This window comes from Vespula pensylvanica, chromosome 5 (assembly GCF_014466175.1).
Source record: "Vespula pensylvanica isolate Volc-1 chromosome 5, ASM1446617v1, whole genome shotgun sequence".
In the NCBI taxonomy this organism is placed as follows: domain Eukaryota; kingdom Metazoa; phylum Arthropoda; class Insecta; order Hymenoptera; family Vespidae; genus Vespula; species Vespula pensylvanica.
Window position 1 is genome coordinate 7,964,932 of NC_057689.1, and position 20,731 is coordinate 7,985,662.

At 36.0% G+C, this 20,731-nt stretch overlaps 3 protein-coding genes across 11 annotated transcripts in view; 2 read left to right on the plus strand and 1 right to left on the minus strand.

The window, feature by feature from the left end:
* The first annotated feature begins 1,656 nt into the window (after positions 1-1,656).
* Positions 1,657-9,771, plus strand: LOC122629054 (putative U5 small nuclear ribonucleoprotein 200 kDa helicase). 3 transcript variants are annotated; one of them, XM_043812041.1, is made up of 7 exons: positions 1,657-1,847; positions 2,076-2,239; positions 2,338-2,857; positions 2,937-3,183; positions 3,274-3,601; positions 4,482-9,586; positions 9,668-9,771. In XM_043812041.1, the coding sequence occupies exons 1-6, from the start codon at positions 1,803-1,805 to the stop codon at positions 9,580-9,582; spliced, it is 6,405 nt and encodes a 2,134-aa protein (XP_043667976.1). In that variant the 5' UTR covers positions 1,657-1,802; the 3' UTR covers positions 9,583-9,586; positions 9,668-9,771. The 3 variants fall into 3 exon arrangements, with proteins under 3 accessions (XP_043667976.1, XP_043667975.1, XP_043667977.1); XM_043812040.1 differs by having other exon boundaries at positions 4,482-9,771; XM_043812042.1 differs by lacking the exon at positions 1,657-1,847 and having other exon boundaries at positions 2,222-2,239; positions 2,338-2,419; positions 2,482-2,857; positions 4,482-9,771.
* LOC122629055 lies at positions 9,642-17,147 on the minus strand. 4 transcript variants are annotated; one of them, XM_043812045.1, is made up of 5 exons: positions 16,624-17,147; positions 16,311-16,440; positions 12,829-13,644; positions 12,024-12,488; positions 9,642-11,654 (listed from the first exon to the last, which is right to left on the minus strand). In XM_043812045.1, exons 3-5 carry the CDS (start codon positions 13,113-13,115, stop codon positions 11,354-11,356), a joined length of 1,053 nt encoding a protein of 350 aa, XP_043667980.1. In that variant the 5' UTR covers positions 13,116-13,644; positions 16,311-16,440; positions 16,624-17,147; the 3' UTR covers positions 9,642-11,353. The 4 variants fall into 4 exon arrangements, with proteins under 4 accessions (XP_043667980.1, XP_043667982.1, XP_043667981.1 ...); XM_043812047.1 differs by lacking the exon at positions 16,311-16,440 and having other exon boundaries at positions 16,934-17,147; XM_043812046.1 differs by lacking the exon at positions 16,311-16,440 and having other exon boundaries at positions 16,709-17,147.
* A 944-nt stretch (positions 17,148-18,091) lies between these two features.
* Positions 18,092-20,731, plus strand: part of LOC122629681 (janus kinase and microtubule-interacting protein 1-like) — a 38,937-nt gene continuing 36,297 nt past the window's right edge. For 2 of the 4 annotated variants that reach the window (XR_006327327.1, XR_006327328.1), the window contains exon 1: positions 18,092-18,264. Coding sequence is in view for 1 of the 4 variants with exons in the window: in XM_043813393.1 (XP_043669328.1) it covers positions 18,240-18,264 (25 nt within the window). In the remaining 3 variants the exon portion in view is untranslated. The remainder of the gene's footprint in view (positions 18,265-20,731) is intronic. The other 2 variants (XR_006327329.1, XM_043813393.1) reach the window with 1 other exon arrangement.

Here is a 20,731-nt window from a genome sequence, read left to right on the forward strand (position 1 = left end):
ATCGTAAGAAAAAGAAAAATAGAAAGAGAAATGGAGAAAGAGAAAGAAAAAAAGGAGAATGACTTTTCTAAGATATCTTGCAAAGTTCAAAGGTCCTGTTGATAAATACGTTTACTTGCCTGACATCCATACTTGCTAGATAATTTCTTCTTTATTTATGGTCTCGATGAGTTTGACCGTCTTGAACGTTTACATTTATTATCTCACTTCCTTCAGTATGAAATGCGGAGGAGATTTTTATTGAGCGGTATCGATTATTAAAATTAATGAAGGCTAATGAGAGGTAGAACAGCGATTAGATAACAAATACTTCATTTGAAAATAGAAACAACGCTAAGGATTTTTATATCGGGATAAGTTATTTCGATGGTTTATCATTTGACAAATATTAAAGTGTTATATCTTTGTATTAAAAAGTATGTAATTAAATGTTGTGTAATTATTGTATAATTTAGGTTATTCGCAAACGCGCCTTTATGAAAGCAATTCGTTATACAATTCGTTCAAACTGAACGGAAGAAAGTGATAACAAAAGGTATCTTCTATACCGACAGAACGTAACTAAGATTATTACGTAGAGAAAAAGTAAAATAAAATTATTTAATAATTATCAAAATAATGGTGACTATTATAAATAAATTTTAATACACTAAGGTATATTAAGTGTTTTTTTTTTTTTAATATACGAAACATTTTTCTTTATGACAGACATTATTATTTTTACATTGTTTATCAACATTCATTAATTTTAATTATCGAAAATTAATAAATCGTTAAAGTTTCAAGATCGTACAAATAATTATCTCTTTCTTAAAAATAATTTCTTAATTTTATTACTGTTAAATTATAAAATTGTAACAGTTACACGGAGTTGATTATAATAGATGGAGCTCTATCAACAACGAGAATAATCGAAAATTCATCTTTTCTAAGAAATTTAAATTATACTTACGTGTAATGGATCATTCATTCCAGCAAAAAATAGTGTTTATTGATGCAACTTTATACGCATTATCATAAAACTTTTTCTTATTACGTTATAAACGTCTAGACAAGATCATTTCCCCTTCTCGCAGAGTTCATAATAGAGATTTTTTCCATCGATTCAGATAGTCATAGAAATAATCAATTCATAAGAAAATCGATCTTGTCGAAGTGGATTCATCATCGTTCTAGTTTCCTTTTTGTTCTTTTGTATTTTTCTTTTTTTTCTTTTTTTTTGTTATTAACTGTTCATAAAATTTCCGAATACTATTTTTTAAATTTAAAACGGACAGTGATATGATACATTGAAACGTCCACGACAGAAAGAAACTAACTAACTTCGCGTCACATGAAGGCCAACATATCAACTAGACAATTACTTTCCATGACAGATTAGCCAACATTACAATTCGTAACACAAAATTCTATATTTTTGTATTACACTCATATAGTCAATAATAACTTTTTGTTTCTTTAAATAAATAATCGATTTATATACATAAAGCAATTTTTGTATTAATCTAGTATTTAAAATTGATTCAAAATATCGAGAATAGTGAAGTGAGATCGATCTTCGAGACATCGATTTAAAATCGATATCCCTAATACATAACACAACACGTACTATAAGAAAAATAAATAGTTCACGGATATACTTATTTTATATTATTCATGGCTGTTCAATGCAAATACTGTAAATGAGAATATAAGTGTGAAGTGTGTGAATATTAACTATTTGGAAGTATAGTTTATGTCTTTTTATAGATTAACGGATTAATTCATTAAGATTTCTATTTCACAATTTATTGTAAGAAAATATGGCGGACGCTGCAGCGCGGCAGTTGCAGTACGAATATAAAGCAGTGGGTATCAGTTAACCTTTCTTTAATTATAAAAAGATTATAGGAAATAAACAAGTATATAGTATTATTTATCGTAATTGTGGATGAAATTTATTTAAAATAATCTCGTATTATTTTAAAGTAGTCTCGTACATAACTTTACTTATAGGCAATATTTACGATGTATTCGTGATGTGATATTACATATTAAAAAGTTATTAGTCTAATAAAACTTATGTTTATTTCTAGAATTCAAATTTAGTTTTACAAGCAGACGTTCGACTAATAGAAAGGCGTAGCAGAGATGAAGCTACAGGAGAAGTTATGTCCCTTGTTGGGAAGCTTGATGGTACACGCATGGGAGATAGAGCTCAACGAACCAAACCAGGAAAAGCTGAAGAAAGAAAAGCAAAGTATAAAAACGTTTTAATATAATTGTTAATTAAATATTATAGATTTTAGATTATATAGATTTTATTATAATAAAAATAAATAATTTTATATTTTATAGACGTCAGAAGCGAGATGAAGCACAATACGATTTTGCACGTATGAGAGGTGCCACTTTGCTTTCTGAAGGAGTAGATGAAATGGTTGGTATCGTTTATCGACCCAAAACTCAAGAAACCCGTCAAACTTATGAAGTATTGCTCAGTTTTATTCAAGAAGCTTTAGGTGATCAACCACGTGACATTCTATGTGGTGCTGCGGATGAGGTTCTGGCAGTATTGAAAAATGACAGATTAAAAGAAAGAGAAAAGAAGAAGGAAACAGAATTGTTGCTTGGTTCGTTAGCTGAAGAAAGATTTGCGTTATTGGTGAATCTTGGAAAGAAAATAACAGATTTTGGAAACGATGAAAAAAGTACTACAAATGAAGAAAATATTGATGAGACATATGGAATTAACGTACAATTTGAAGAGAGCAGCGAAGAAGATGATGAAGATGTTTATGGAGAGGTTAGAGAGAATGATGATGAAGGCGATGAAGGAGAAGAAGCTGACGATGATAGAGCTATTCATGCTGAGAACGTAAGAAGATAAATAATATTGTAATTAATGTATCTACGATTTAATTATTAATTTTAATGAATATATTTATTTTTTTTAGTTAGGTGGAGCAGAAGAAATGAAAAAGGAAAAGCCATTGCATCCACTTGATATAGATGCATATTGGTTACAAAGAAGGTTAAGTAGAATATATGACGATGCAATGGTTTCTCAAGCAAGAGCAGCAGAAGTACTAACAGTTTTGAAGGATGCTAGCGATGATCGTGATTGTGAAAATCAATTAGTTTTACTTTTGGGCTACGACTGTTTTGATTTTATAAAACAGTTAAAAAAATATAGACAGACAAGTAGGTTAACATGCAAAGAAATATGATTATTTTTTATTAATATAATATTTTTAATAATATCATCTAATTGCCTTTTTTTTTTTTATTTAGTTGCTTACTGCACAATGTTGGCAGCTTCGCAGTCCGAATCAGAGAGACAAAAAATACGTAATAAGATGAATGATGATCCAGTACTTGCAAAGATTTTAAAACAGTTGGATACAGGCAAAGGTGACGATGATGCAGACGAAACAATGGAAGCCAGAGCACAGCGTAAGAGAAGAGAAGAAAATGAAGACACTGGTGGTCCAGGAGGACAAGTTCAAGGGACTAGAAATTTAATAGACTTAGAGGATTTAATATTTGCACAAGGAAGTCATTTTATGGCAAACAAACGTTGTCAACTACCCGATGGAAGTTTTAGGAAACAAAGAAAAGGGTATGTACAACATGGAACATTAGGAACTTGACGATTTTTAAATGTTTTATATGGCTGATTGTCTTAGCTGACATTATGGAGTTTAAAAGAGGTTATTTAATGCCATTTCCATGGAACGGTGAACCGAAGATAAACGATTTTAAAAAATAATGAATCAGTTATTAAAACACAATAATATATTTCGAAATTTCCTCGTTATGGTTTAGCCCTCCTTCGTAACACCATAAAGTTACGGATTTTGAATTTTTGACAATGTAGTCTTTACTTCTTCGAGGACAACACATAGGTTATGCTGTTATGGGCTCATCAGATTCAAAATGCTGTTTAATTTCTTGAAATCGCCATTAAGAGAACTTTGGATTGATCTTAACATTGTATCGTTTCAACAAGATGAATCTATTTCCCGTACAGTAATGGTTATGTTGCGTAACATGTTTCCGGATTATTTGGTTTCACAATACAGCGATTTCCCTACTCTGTTCGTTCACCCGATCTATTTGTGGAATTATCTCAAAAGCGAAGTTTACTGTACCTCATGACCCATCGATATTGAAAGTTTAAAAGAACCGTTTAAAGATGGAATTGTTATTTCAAAAGGAATGATCCAAAAAAGTTATAAAGAATCTTCGGGGCAAACTTAAACAATGTTTAAAAAACAGAAAGATATCACACTGGTTTTTTTTTTAAATAAAATGGTATTATAATAGTACCTTTCTAATTAATAAAAAAATTCAATTCAAAACTTAAGGCCCTAATTTCATTTCAGAAATCGTCAAGTTTCTATATTCCACCTTGTATATTATTTGAACTTGTAAGATTGACCTTATACACGTAGTTATATTTATAATTTACAATTTCTTTTTATTTTATATATTTCTAGGTATGAAGAAGTTCATGTACCTGCTTTGAAACCTAAACCATTTGGGGAGAATGAGAAACTTCTACCGATCGAAGATTTACCAAAGTACGTCCAACCTGCTTTCGAGGGTTTTAAGACATTAAACAGAATTCAAAGTCGTTTATATCAGACTGCGTTGGAAAGCGACGAAAATTTATTACTGTGTGCTCCCACTGGCGCTGGAAAAACAAACGTTGCTCTCCTCTGTATGATGCGTGAAATCGGTAAACACATTAACGCAGATAGCACAATAAACGCAGATGAGTTCAAAATAATTTATGTAGCACCAATGCGTTCTCTTGTACAAGAAATGGTTGGTAATTTCGGAAAACGATTAGCAACTTATAATTTAACTGTTTCGGAATTAACTGGAGATCATCAGTTAACCAGAGAACAAATAGCTGCAACGCAAGTAATTGTTTGCACACCGGAAAAGTGGGATATTATAACACGTAAAGGTGGTGAGAAGACATTCACTTCGTTAGTAAGATTAATTATTATCGATGAAATTCATTTGTTGCACGATGAAAGAGGACCGGTTTTGGAAGCGTTGGTTGCGAGAACGATCAGAAATATCGAAACTACTCAGGAGGATGTTCGGCTTGTAGGTCTTTCAGCTACATTGCCAAATTATCAAGACGTTGCCACGTTCCTACGTATAAAAATGGAAACTGGTCTTTTCTATTTTGACAATAGTTTCAGGCCCGTTGCTTTAGAACAGCAATATATTGGTGTGACCGAAAAAAAAGCATTGAAGCGATTTCAAGTTATGAATGAAATAGTTTATGAAAAAACAATGGAACATGCTGGTCGGAATCAGGTATTAATCTTCGTGCATTCTCGCAAGGAGACCGGAAAAACTGCACGTGCGATCAGAGATATGTGTTTAGAAAAAGATACTTTAGGCCAATTTCTTCGGGAAGGTTCGGCTTCTATGGAAGTGTTAAGAAGCGAAGCGGAGCAAGTAAAGAATCAAGAACTGAAGGATTTATTGCCGTATGGATTTGCTATCCATCATGCTGGTATGACTAGAGTAGATCGTACTTTAGTTGAAGATCTTTTTGCTGACAGACACATACAAGTCCTTGTTTCAACTGCAACTTTGGCTTGGGGTGTTAATTTGCCTGCTCATACGGTCATCATCAAAGGTACACAAGTGTATAATCCAGAAAAAGGCAGGTGGGTCGAACTAGGTGCCTTGGACGTTCTACAAATGTTAGGTCGAGCCGGTCGTCCACAGTATGACACTAAAGGTGAAGGAATTTTAATTACCAACCACAGTGAACTGCAATACTATTTGTCCCTTCTAAACCAGCAATTGCCAATCGAATCGCAATTGATCAGCAAGCTACCGGATATGTTAAACGCAGAGATAGTTTTAGGCACCATTCAAAACATCAGAGATGCCGTCACCTGGCTCGGTTACACGTATTTATATGTAAGAATGCCACGTTGTCCTAATCTCTATGGAATAAGTCACGACAAATTGAGAGAAGATCCTTTGTTGGAATTACATCGAGCTGATCTAATCCATTCTGCCGCAGTTGCATTAGACCGAAGTGGGTTGATTAAATACGATCGTAAATCGGGAAATTTCCAAGCAACCGAGTTAGGTAGAATAGCTTCTCATTATTATTGCACTCACGAAACAATGTCGACATATAATCAACTTCTCAAGCGAACGTTAAGCGAGATCGAATTGTTCCGAGTATTCTCTTTATCCAGCGAATTCAAAAATATCAACGTCAGAGAAGAAGAGAAATTGGAATTGCAAAAATTAATGGAGAGAGTACCTATACCGGTTAAAGAAAGTATAGAAGAGCCTAGTGCTAAAGTGAACGTATTGTTACAAGCATACATCTCACAATTAAAATTAGAGGGATTTGCTCTGATGTCCGATATGATGTTAGTTACGCAATCGGCAACGCGATTGATGCGAGCCATATTCGAAATTGTACTGTTCCGCGGATGGGCGCAATTAGCGGATAAATGTTTATCCTTGTGTAAGATGATAGATCGTAGAATGTGGCAATCCATGTCGCTCTTAAGACAATTCCGAAAGATGCCGGAGGAAATAGTAAAGAAAATAGAGAAGAAAAACATGCAGTGGGAAAGGTGGTACGATCTCGGACCGAACGAGACCGGCGAAATGATACGTTCACCCAAATTGGGCAGAACTATTCATAAATACGTCCATCAATTTCCAAAATTGGAATTGTCGACGCATATTCAGCCGATTACACGATCTACCTTGCGTGTCGAATTAACGATCACGCCTGATTTTCAATGGGACGAGAAAGTACACGGTGCGTCCGAAGCATTCTGGATTCTCGTGGAGGACGTCGATTCCGAGGTCATACTCCATCACGAATATTTCCTTTTGAAAGCGAAATACGCAACCGACGAGCATTTGATCAAATTCTTTGTTCCAGTTTTCGAACCTTTACCACCGCAATATTTCTTACGTGTAGTATCAGACAGATGGATCGGGGCTGAGACTCAATTACCCGTCAGTTTTAGACATCTTATATTACCAGAAAAGAATTTGCCACCAACGGAATTACTAGATCTTCAGCCTTTACCGATCACCGCATTGCGAAACGCAAAGTTTGAAAATTTATACGCCAACAAATTTCCGCAATTTAATCCGATACAAACACAAGTATTCAACGCGGTATACAATTCCGATGACAACGTATTTGTCGGGGCACCAACCGGATCTGGAAAGACTACTATTGCCGAGTTCGCAGTACTTCGTTTGCTGACGCAAAATCCAGAAGGTAGATGCGTCTACATGGTCAGCAAGGAAGCTTTGGCTGAACTGGTTTATGCTGATTGGCTAGTAAAGTTTGGTCAACAACTGAACAGGAAAGTGGTTTTATTGACTGGAGAAACTGGAACGGATCTGAAATTACTTGCCAAAGGACAAATAGTCATAACGACCGCTGATAAATGGGACGTACTTTCTCGAAGATGGAAACAACGAAAAAACGTACAGAATATTCAGCTATTTATTGTGGACGAATTGCAATTGATCGGTGGAGAGGAAGGTCCTGTTTTGGAAGTTGCTTGTTCCCGAGCGAGATATATTTCTTCACAGTTGGATAAACCAACTAGGATAGTAGCTCTGTCAGCGTCATTGGCCGATGCTAAGGATGCAGCACAATGGTTGGGTGCACCAGCTGCGGCAACTTTTAACTTTCATCCTTCGGTCAGACCTGTACCATTGGAATTACACGTTCAAGGCATTAATATCACTCACAACGCCTCCAGATTAGCTGCTATGGCCAAACCGGTGTACAACGCGATATTGAGACACGCCGCTCACAAACCTGTTATCGTCTTTGTACCAACTCGTCGACAGGCCAGATTAACAGCCATCGATCTGTTAACGTTTACAGCAGCAGAGGGTGCACCATCGAGATTCTTCCATGCCGAGGAAGCTGATATCAAACCCTTCTTGGATAGAATGACGGATAAAACGTTGAAGGAGACCTTGTCTCAAGGTATAGCTTATTTGCACGAAGGACTTTCTGCGGATGATCGACGTTTAGTCGAGCAATTGTTCGACAGTGATGCTATCCAAGTAGCAGTAGCAACCAGAGATTTGTGCTGGAGTTTATCCATTAGTTCCCACTTAGTGGTAGTGATGGACACTCAATGTTACAACGGAAAAACTCACGCATACGAGGATTATCCGATAACAGACGTCTTACAAATGGTAGCACGAGCTAATCGACCCCTAGAGGACGACGATGCCAAGTGCGTGCTCCTTTGTCAAAGTTCTAAGAAGGATTTCTTCAAAAAATTCTTAAACGAGCCGCTACCAGTAGAGAGCCACTTGGATCACAGATTACACGATCACTTTAACGCCGAAATCGTTACAAAGACGATAGAAAACAAGCAAGACGCAGTCGATTACTTAACATGGACATTCCTATACAGAAGACTTACTCAAAATCCAAATTATTACGGATTGCAAGGGGTCACGCACAGACATTTGTCGGATCACCTATCCGAATTAGTCGAAACTACATTAAACGATCTCGAACAAGCCAAATGTGTTGCGGTCGAGGACGAAATGGATACATTGCCGTTGAATCTTGGAATGATCGCTGCTTATTATTATATCAATTATGCTACCATCGAATTGTTTAGTTTATCTTTGAACAATAAAACGAAGATCCGTGGTCTCTTGGAGATTATATCAGCAGCTGCGGAATACGAAACAGTTCCAGTTAGACAACGAGAAGAGAATCTGCTGAGAAGTTTAGCAGTACGTCTTCCTCATGCACCTCAAGCAACAAGAATGGCCGATCCTCACGTGAAAGCTCAATTACTCTTGCAAGCTCATCTCTCCAGGATACAATTAGGTCCGGAGTTACAAAAAGACACGGAATTAGTTTTGAGCAAAGCGGTCAGATTGATACAAGCTTGCGTCGATGTCCTTAGTTCTTCAGGTTGGTTGACACCTGCCGTCGCAGCTATGGAATTAGCACAGATGGTAACGCAAGCCATGTGGTCGAAGGATTCTTATCTCAAGCAATTACCACACTTTACCTCCGAAACGATCAAACGATGCACAGAGAAAAGCGTTGAAACTGTTTTCGACGTGATAGAATTAGAGTTCGATGATAGAAACAGACTTTTACAGCTGACTGATGCACAAATGGCGGACGTTGCCAAATTCTGTAATCGTTATCCCAACATCGAAATGTCTTACGAGGTTCAGGATAAGGATAAGTTGCATAGTGGCGGTACTGTGAACGTTATCGTTCAGCTCGAAAGAGAGGACGAAGTGACTGGTCCAGTAGTTGCACCATTCTTCCCACAAAAACGCGAAGAAGGTTGGTGGGTTGTCATCGGAGACCCCAAAACCAATTCTCTACTCTCCATCAAGAGACTAACTTTACAACAAAAAGCTAAAGTAAAGTTAGACTTTGTTGCTCCGGCACCAGGACAACATTCGTATACTTTATATTTCATGAGCGATGCGTATCTTGGATGCGATCAAGAGTACAAATTTACAATCAACGTTGGTGAATATGAATCGGATGCAAGTTCTGGTTCTGAATCCGAATAAAGAGGTTGCTAAATTTCATTGTATCTTTCTAATATAGGTTAAATAAAGTCTTTTCTATGTATAATAGATTCTGCGATTTTATTAGGATTCCATACCATCCGATGAGAAATCACCGGGTAAAGGATGTACTGCGAGACTCACAAATGTAACATTTGGAAGAAACGTTAAATATATAATATAAGAAGGAAAGCGTACGTTATTCCAATCACACATTCGTCATTTACAACCCCAGGAATGTATAGGTATACGTACATATACATATTATATATATATATATATATATATATATATCTCTTCTCCTTAGTACGTGTAGGTGTTTATTGTGTATTATGACGCATAATACTGATAATTATTTGCGTATAAGCGAAGTCTATTAATCGGTCGGTTTTTAACGGTGAGAGAATTAGTATAAAAGTAAATTTCAAAGGTTACAGTTTTTTGAGGATTTATTTTTTCTTTCTCCTTTCTTTTTGGTTTCACTATTTATGTTTGACTGTTAAGGCTTTGATAGGAACACGTATTATGAAACTGAAGGCAAATCGCAGAGAGCTTTCTGTATGTTCTGTGAAAATAATTGTCAATGGATTGATTTGCATAATAGATAGAAAAATATCTTGCTGTATCAAACTGAATACAAAAGTGTACTCGTCTTTTTCTTTTACTGTAGAAAATGTATAAATTCGTCGTTAGTAAAATGACAAATCGTCTAGATGTGTCAAAATAAATTTATAGAAGTCCGATAAGAATGCTCTCAAAAGCTCGTTGCGATCTCTCTTCAATTTTAGCGTTACGATTTCTTGTAACTTAATTAATACTTATCCTGAACACCTGGCGAGACGCGATTAATCGAAATCTCCGCTTCTAAGAAAGAAAATAATAAAACTTTTTCCTTACATACTTGAATTTTGTAATGCAGTAGCAGTCGAGCAACGACGCTATCAGCGTTCTGTTTTATTTTTTTTTTTTTTTTCGGATAAAATATAACACTGAAAAAAAAAGGTAAGAGTTTCGCTATACTAGTTTCGCTATACTATATCACTGATGCAACGACAATAATCAATGTTGCATTATGTATTTTTTGTCCTTTTTTTTCCTTTTTGTTTTTCAGTTTCGTCTTGTCAATGACGGAAAAGCAAGAAAATTTGTCGTCGAATAAGAAAAATGGTAAATATATCACATACTCTGTCGTTGCATCGACGATAAGTATAAGTATAATAAAAATGATAGGTCGTGATGTCGCATTTTAGTCTCAACATTCTATGGTTCTAGGTGCGTGCACTTGGTGAATCAGTGAATCGTTATCTTCGTACACATCGTTCCGATCGACCGATTGTTCGGATATGTTCGCCGGAATTCTTTCCTTTTCCTTTCTTTTTTTTTGTTTTATTTTCTCTTTTATCTATTTAATGTGATATATCTTTGGACGAGAGGGGACGGACGTCTCTCAATCTGTTTTTTTCTTTCTTTTTTTTTTTTGTTTCCGTATCTTTGCATTGTAACAACTTTTATTCCTCTATGGAAAGATTTTCCGTTTACGAAATTGCATCTCGATTTTATTTATGTATGTTATTTATGTATATTATTTGCGTATCTTAAATCGAGTTCAAAAAGTTAAAAAAAAGAAGTCAAAAAAGGTAAAGAAAGGAACAGCGAATATTAAAAAGAAAAAAAAAAGAAGAAGAAGATAGAAATAATCCGTCAATGCCGATTAGTCCGTGATCGGTAAGCGCCATAGGTGCTTGATAAGCCGATTATCATCAATCAATTAGGATTATTCGACACTGTCGACGATCGCTGTATCATCGAGGGTGTGAAGCCAGTTGAAGATCATCATGTTCCTCTCGTACTTGGACAGTTGATTACCACGTTCCCTTTCGACGTCTCTGACAGTCAACGCATGATTCCGTTCCTTTCGACCGATTATCGACGTACCAGAAAGTGCTGAAGTAGTGCCAGGTACGAGCAATGTCGTACCTGGTGTACTTTGTGCTGCACTTGCTGCTGCCTCCAATTGGTCCAAGTTGAATTCACTTTGAGATAGTCGTTCAAGAGCTCGATAAGTTGTCAGCAACCTGAGGAGCATAAATCGTGTTAATGTTTCAAGGATACATTGTTTTTATGTGTAAACATCTTATTTTAGTTTATTCCGAATAATTCAGATGTCCTAGATGTTTCTTAGTTTCTTCATAAAATTCCTTTCAACGTTGATATTCTATAGAAAATACTTTTCTCTTAAATAGTTAGATCATAAAACATGTTTTTACTTTTCGTCTTTTTTCTTTTTTTGTAAGTTTTGTTTATCTAAAAAATATCTTGATATATTTAAATCTTTTCTATCCTTTAACGATTCCACAAATTTTCGTTAAGAGGAAGAATTTCGATTTTTTTCAGATTTAAAAAAGACTGAACGTAACGTCAGTTTTATGTATAGGATAACATACCTTCGGCGTATATAATTCTGTCGAACCTTCTTATTGACAGACCTGATGAGATCGGCACCAGTAAAGGGTATCGGTGGTGGTGGTGGAGCTGGTGGTGGTTGAGGTGCAGAGGAATGAGAGCTCGAAGATTGTTGCGGCTGTTCTTGCGCTGCACCACCGTGAGGACTCGGAAGTTGAGACGTACTCGCGACGGGCTCACCTACAGCGACCCACGTGCTACAGGATCTCGAGGCATGATCGAGCCTTGCATGTTCCAAAAGTAGATTGTTTCTTTGAGTATCGAGTGCCAAAGCTGAGACGGCTGAACGAAGTCCAGTTGGTATAGATGCGTCTGGGCTTGGTAATTGCGAAACATCGCTCGTACTGAAGCTTTTACGAAGACCCAGTGCCGAGGAAAGAACACCGCAACTGCGGATCAGATCGTTCTCTTCCTCGAACCAGAGAATTTCCGGAATATCTGCTGGTCTGAACGTCAGATAAAAATGATTCTTAGCTATATAGAATATGATAAAATGATAGACCATCGTTAATATAACGTACGTTTCAGACTTTTTCATAAAACTTAATATATTTAATAATTCCAGTTACATGGACCGTTCTGCATATAAATATGAGTAGATGTATTCAATACGTACGTCATATTGACAAATGTAAATTCATCCAAACCAGTAATTAAAAATCGCTAATGATTCCTGTTTAAATGGTTTTCGACGAATAAAGTATGTCGACGTAGAGCAAGTCTATTATTTTTATTCTGCTCTGCACATGACAGATCTCATGAATGGGTCAATGGATGTTCACCCACCTGTTACCCTGAATCTGCCGATCGGGTTTCGGCGAGGGTCCCCGTCCAGCTAGCTGCACATCGCTGTACGATTTGAAGGTGACCAACCTGTTGGCACCTCGTAATTCACTTGCTATCGAAGATACACTGAAGAGGGAAATATCGGTGGTGACACTTTCGTGACTTGGTGAACGTAACATTCGTGATGTCACTTGAAGCGTTGGACATTGTACGGTGATAAGACTGTTGCAACCTTGCGTGCAAACGTTTGGCACCGGTGAGGCTGGCTTCGTCTCGCTTTCCGACATCCTTTATTTTCCTTTTTCTTTTCTTCTTTTCTTTTTTTTTTTTTATTTCACTTTCTTTTTATTCTCCTTTATCCTTTCCCCTTCAACCGTTCGAATTTCGCTCGTGAATCATGCAGGATCTTATCAAGTTGAATGCTTTTGCTACGATGACCATCGTTTCTGGGCCAAGTCGAGCCGAATAAACTGTCCTTTTAAGATTCACTCGACTACGTCGTCTATTATTAATAACGCAACACCAACGGTGAACGGTCTTCGTAATAAAGAAGCTTGCTAACGTCCATCGACGCGAAGAAAACAAGCTCTTTCCCACTCGAGTAACACTTTGCGAGCTCCTCGTTTATCCGTGACCTTGCTCCTCCACTCACGTCTCGATCGTTCCACTTATCTTCGCCGTGTTAATTTATCGCGTGTCTCCTCACCGAATCTAATCGAAGCAACGAAACGCTGCTTCTTTATTTTTTCCTTTGAGAAAAATACTCTCGTTTTTTCATTCGTTTCTATTATCACCAATTTCTTCTATATTTTTTCCCTGAAACAACAAAATTTCTACGAATAATTTCTTTTTCGATATTATTATCTTACTCGAGCTTCATAGCACGCATCACCTTATCTTTTATACATGAAATACTTTGCGAAAATTTACAAAATAGGAAATTGCTAGACGCTCGAACGTGACAAACGTTTACATTGTATATGAAAATTATCGTTTAAAAGCTAATATTCTATATATAATACTTTGTACTTTTTACAAAAACAATAAAATGATATAGATATTACATGACATCTAATTTTTCTCATTAACTCGTCGGTTCCGTTTGTTTTTTATTTATTTTATCGAAATCGTTCGATTGTAATATTACTTTAAGTTTTAGCGTTATTATTATTTATAAAGATGCACGATAATCATCGAGAAGACACTTTCACGTGCTCGATAAAAAAGATCGATTGATTGATTAAACAAAAAATTAAAGAAAGATCGATGAAAAACGATGAATAGTTTGCAACGTGACAGAAGAACGCAACGCGGCAACTGAAATGCACCGCATGCAAGAAAGGTCTCGTCGTTTCCTTCTCGTACGCGCGCGCGCGACTTCGCGTTTTCTCTCTTTGTCTCTCTCTCTCTCTCTCTCTCTCTCTCTCTCTTTCTTTCCTATTCTTCCGTTTCATAGATTTCTTCTCTTCTCCTCGCAGTCCTCTTTGCGCATCAACGAGAGACAAGAGAAATATTATCTAACCGCAAAACAACGAGTCATGTACTACCAGGTTACAACAATCTACTATTTTCGTGACATCCCAATTCTTTTACTTTTCTTTTTATTTTTTATTTTTTATTAGATACATAAATGTTAAAATGAATTTGAATCTTTTTAAAGAACAAATAATTACACTGAATACTTTCATATTTTTTTTTCGGATAAAAGAAACTTTACGAACTTGATTCGTTTTTGTTGCTGGATTCGTGCGAAACGTTTAAACGAGTAGAATTAAATTAAGCAAACAGGGAAACTACAGACAGAGCTAATCGACACAAACGCGTAATGTGACTTGTTTTAACCTTTGCACGGTTCATCCGTATTCTAACAATTTAATGTAACCGATTCTATAATCTCGAACATAGATCGTAGATCGTTTCGTTTTATTCTAAAAATATTACACGAATAAGATTTGTTACTACTAAAGTAAAGAAAAAAAAAGGAAATCAAGAAAATAAATACAGCACAAAAAATTAAATTAATGTGTAATCAAAGTAGATTTTTGAAAAAATCAAGAAATGTTGATAAACACCTTACAAACTCAATTCTTCATACCTAACACTTATATTAGATTGTTCGTACCTGGCTCTTATCATCGTATTTCAACGAAATAAAGGAGAAAGAGTTTCTTGAATCGGTAATCTCAAGAAAAAGAAAATGTATTTCGCTCGTTATCAAGTCTTAACATCTTCGAGTCCAGTTTGAGGTCTTAACTACGAATGAAACATTATCTAATCGCGTCGATTCCGTGATCTAATCATACCAACTGGCTGTCGAAGAAGAAAAAGAAATAGAAAGAAGAGTAAAACCGATAGAATCGCTACTATCGCATCAAGAAATTGACGACTCGCGTGCGGAGACAGGAGAGAAAGTATCGAAATCGTTGGCGAGCAAAGAAAACGTGAAATCTGCTCGTGAAAAAGAGGAATCGATTAATCACTTGACAATTTCATAAATTTCGCTTGGAAAAAGACAGTGGAAGAAAACAGTGAGTTTCTATAGGAAAATATTTCAAGTTTTATCGTTTTCAATAAAATCAAACATCAAAATTAAATTTCATCATATTCAAACTATATATTTTACAAAAAATAGCTAATAGATCTCTCTCTCTCTCTCTCTCTAGATTGAAACTTTTGATTTTTGAAAGATTCGATTTAGAAGAAACAGACTAGTTTCTAGATTTTGATATAATCAACATTTTCATTTCTGATCTCCTTTTCACCGAGTCGTTAAATTTCGAAGAGATGTTTCAAGGTTCACGAACTTTTCTTCGAATCGATACTTCGATCCGGATCGACGAACCAAGAGTCTAGTTTTCATGGTCATTGGTGCATGAATGATTCAGCCGATGGTACGGAAGAATAGCTTTGTATATCGAGAATATAAAGAGCGGGAGGGGGAGTAGCGACTGGAGGTTATTTTGTCATACGACAAAGTCGTCCCAGTAGTTATTTTATTGTACTATTCGATCGTACCTATGACTCGACAATTTCGTATACACCATGGAGTAGAATCGTGGATGGTTCTCGTTCAAGCGGCAAAGTGGAAATAGTCAAAGACGTCTGACAGTCGGTATTCGAGAGTCTTAGGTTCGATGGTTCTAAAGAGAAACGACCTCTAACATAAGTAGTCGGGCATCGTCTGAAGCGGCTATTTCTAGAATATAATTTCATTATCCGATCTAATAGAGAGCCATAAATGAGCGAAGACAATAACTTTGCTGTCTTTGAACTTTCTACGAGTTCTATAATATTGAATAAATATATTTAACAGATTTAGATTTATTAACAACTCAAAGTTGATGTTACATAAAATCTAGTAAAATAGCATTTCTTCGAAATCGATTAGCTCGTTATTTCCACCACTATTCTCCTCCCACTTTTCTTCGATACACGTATACAGTACTCCCATACAAACTATTATATAAATCTAAAAAGCTTACCGATAGAGTGATCACGAGTAAAGCTAATTGTTCGGCGATATGGTCCTTGGTTGATAACAATTTACTCGTCCACGTTCGGTGCAGTCACGACGTAAACAATTATCGTACGTGCAAAGTGGATTTTGATTCTCTAAACATCGGATATACAGTTTCACTATCGACTAACCGGTTTGTACTAACGTTTCAAGTCCGGACAATATCTCATTCGAAGAGCATAAAAGTTTTTATCTTTAATTTCGCAATCACAACAACAACAACAACAACAACAACAACGACAACAATAACGAACAGCAAAATCACCTATTATACATACCTATGAACGAAGAAAACGAAATAGATTAAGAAAGACACACTAACCACCATTCAGATACACTCTATGTACACACACGAATATTCACCTTGGATATACATTTCACTGGGCAATTTTCTTTTTCTTTTTTTACTTTCCTTTGGAAAGGAGATCGAAGTATGAGAAAATTCTACTTTCTACTTTTTTCTTCGTTAAAAGGTAAGTACAAAGGAAGAGAGGGAAAAAGGAAAGAGAGATAAGCGTGAGAACACGTGAGAAAAAGGACGAATCCAAATCCAAAGACGTAGAAAAAGAAGTAGAAGATGTTGCTAACTCGAACTAGGTAGAAGGAGACGTAGAACGCAGCAGGACGCGCGAACCAGAGGAGATTGTCTCCCTGGGCTTTACACGGTCGACGCTCGGCACCGAGGGGTTGCTCACTGCACAGGCGTCGATCGATAGGGACGCGGAAAGCCACCCTCACGATTCGCGACTCTCCTTCGCCGGCTACTCGTGCTGGTGACTCGTAACCCCTAGGCGCTCCCGATAGTAGTGCCTTTCTACTCTGTCTTCTTCTCTTTCTTACCTACCACCTGCCATCTCCTCCTTCTCCTTCTTTTCCTCCTCCTCCTCCTCCTCCTCCTTCTCTTTTACTTTCTTGGTTTTTTTTTTCTTATCTTTCCTCTAGTACTATACCTCATTCCACTTGATACTACTGTTAGAAATTATAGCCCTTTCAATCCTATTTTTCTCTAATCGACCAACTAATTCCAAACTTTCTTTACTTTCTAAAATACGATTGCATTGGATCTTTTTTTACCCCTTCTTTCTCTTCGAATTCTAATTGATCGGAATAGTCGAGACAATTATTAGTGGAATAGAATAATTAAAACATTTTTAGTATTCGTCAAAATGAATTAGAATAAATTTCGTCGTATGGAAAAAAATGCGTTCGTACGTATAGAAGATTTGAAAAAAAAAAAAAAAAAAACAATGACAATTGGAAAAGTAAAATTCCACTAGAGTGGAGAGACAAAGGAAATTTGTCAGATCGGAGGAGAAAAGGAGTTTGAGCTTGTCTATTCAACGTACGTTGCATACTTGGCTCTAGGTAATTTCATGATAGGATATATTACGAACACGTAGGTAGAGAATGAGAGAAAGAAAGATACAGATAGACAGAGAGAGAGAGAGAGAGAGAGAGAGAGAGAGAGAGAGAGAGAGAGACGAAGACACATACACATATATAGAGACGACGTTTTCTATGACACGTCGACCACATATTCGAGATATTACGTGTTTGTAGACGTAACGATCTGTATATACATATATATATACATATGTAGATATGTATACACACGTGCGTACTTGAGAATGCGTGGGTGTCGAGCTTTACGAACGAAAGGGAAATAGAAAGAGAGGTGATCGTGGTTGAAAAAGATGAGAGAAGGCTAAATAGAGGCGAAGAGACGAGGATGAAACCGAGCGAGAACGGTCGTCGTGCTCGGTTACATATAACTCTCTCGGTACTTGCTGCCAGTGTAGTTTAGGCTTTTAGTTAGTGACGGTGTCTCTCACGCGGAGGACCCTCTCCCAAGAAAATCAAAATTTTCTAACGAAACATCTCGAACCTGTCGATCATGCAAAATCGTCCTTACAAAAACGGTGAGTCCTTGTAAATCGTTTTGAAATACCGTTTTTACAGGATTTTTCTTTTTTCTTCCTCTTCTTCTTTTTCTTTTGCTTAGAAAACAATACAAATTTAATTTTCTAAGTAATTTACGCAAACTCATGCGATTGCTTTTTCCTTCATACGATGTGTACGCGTTATTATTCGTATTAACAACGATACGATTAGAAAATTAGCCGACTTAAGTTAAATTGTTCGAAGGAGAATGGACGGACGGTCGAGTTTCGAGTCGATGACGCAACGAGTTAATCGAGTCTACCTTTTCCATACACGCATCTTTGAATTACGTATGGGAGCTTCTTTCGCTTTTTTTCGATGTTTATTCCTATAGAAAGGTTGAACTCTTTCAATTTTGTATGGTTTGTATTATGATATTGTGAAATTATACCATATGTTTCATGATTTTATAATTTGTTTTATTAATTTCAAGACGACATTTTTCGATTTTAACAATCGTACATATTATAGAATATGTACGATAGAATATATAGATAGAAAGAATAGTAGCATTTAAAATTACCGCTATATTTTCATTATTTTTATCTGAAATTTCATTGTTCATTTTCAAAAACAATACATCTTCGATAATTTCCTAGACGATAAAATGTATTATAGCATTCTATTAAAGAAAAACCTTTCGAACGTGATTATACAAGACTGTACGTGACTGTATTTTCAAATTTATTTCTTTTTATTCATTATATAGACAAAATAATATAAAACAACAAATTCGTTTCTACACGATCCCATGAATTCCGTTATAACGAGATCTAATATAGAATATATATCCATCGCGTGACCCGAGGCGAAACTCGTGTTAACTTCATCAAATCCCATGAGTTTGATGTTTTTTGCGTCAAAGAAAAATTACAGTTGTTGTAGTTTGCAAGATAACAAAATAATGAAAATTGTTCAAATAGAATGACGAAGGTGTTAGTGAGCAAGAATAATTACCGGTTAATTGCGTCTCATTATCGGTTTTCATAATTATCGATAATAACGAAGAGTATCGAGAGTAACGAACGTTTGACCTAAATTCACACATCGAAGTTGGAAATTTCGAGACCACCTTCGTTGTACTTTTCGATTTCGTTATTACAATCCGTAACGAAAGTTTTCCGCCCGCACAAGTTACTTTCTCTGCGCGCGAAACGAGTTTAAAACCGCGCCTATGCGAATTCTATCGAAAGTGTACGTTTCATACATACGTATATGCGACACACACCCACACGTACACACATGAAAGACAAGAGAGACACAATTCCAAGACTCGTTACCCTCACCATCTATTCTCTCTATTTTCGAGCCAGTGTCCCCTCGCAAAAGCTTAACTTCCCTTAGATACTTCGCCGTTTCTCTCATTTCGAATAAAACGAAATACGCTAAATCGTCATGTATTTTTAGCTCCTTCGAATTCAATATATTTCATTTCTCATATAAGCGTCAGAAAAATATTGAGACGATTAAAAAGAATTTTATTTCTTCTTCTCAGTCATTAAAAAATCTATTCGGAATGAAAGATTGACTTTAGAAGAGATAACAGATATTTTTTGTGAATAAATTTGTAAAGACGAAGAGAAAAGATTTTCCTTTCGCTTTTTTTTTCTTTTTATTTTATTATCTTTTTCTCATAAAGAAAATGGAAATAGAGTAGAAATAATCTCCAAACAAGAGAATGTGTAAATAAAAAAATAAAATAAAATAAAGAAAGAAAGAAAAACAAAAGGAAAATAGAAAAATACATGGCATGGCAGTTTTTCCTTGATGATTTCGATGGAAAAGACGAAAAAAAGTAGCGACTCGGAACGGAAGGGGCACGACCAATGCGGGCCAAAGCACTGTGCTATTCATAGATCTTTCTCTCTCTCTCTCTCTATCTCTCTTTCTCTCTCGTTTCACACGTATACACGTATACAGTATCAGTTTGAAGGCACGATGTGAACGGAACGTGCAATAAAGAGCGAGGTTGGTGCGCTCCACGCACGGCACCGGGAATCGTTGCTGTTCTCACTGGATCGATGATGCTCCACGATAACAAAGTGGTATTTCAAAAGTTTGCCGTATTCGTGATAGAAAGAGACGGAAATTTCAATTTACCAATAACTTCGATTTATTCGACGGTCTGTTATTTGCGATTCTATCGCTTTAAAGTCAATAACGTTTTGTTATCTTTCGTCTTTTGTTTATTTTCCTTGCTCGTATCCAACGTAAATACTCTCGTTATTATTATTGTTTTTGTTATTATTATTATTGTTAATAGCATTATCACTTTCCTTCGTTTCATTCTTTCCATTTATTTCCCTTCGTCAGTTAGTATTAGATCTCCGAACCGATCTGTATATTTTAAGCGTGCCAAGAAATAGGTTAGGATTTAGGTGGTAAAACGGATCGAGCTAAGCTATTTAAACCATCAAAAATATTTCCTCTCGATACGGTTCAATG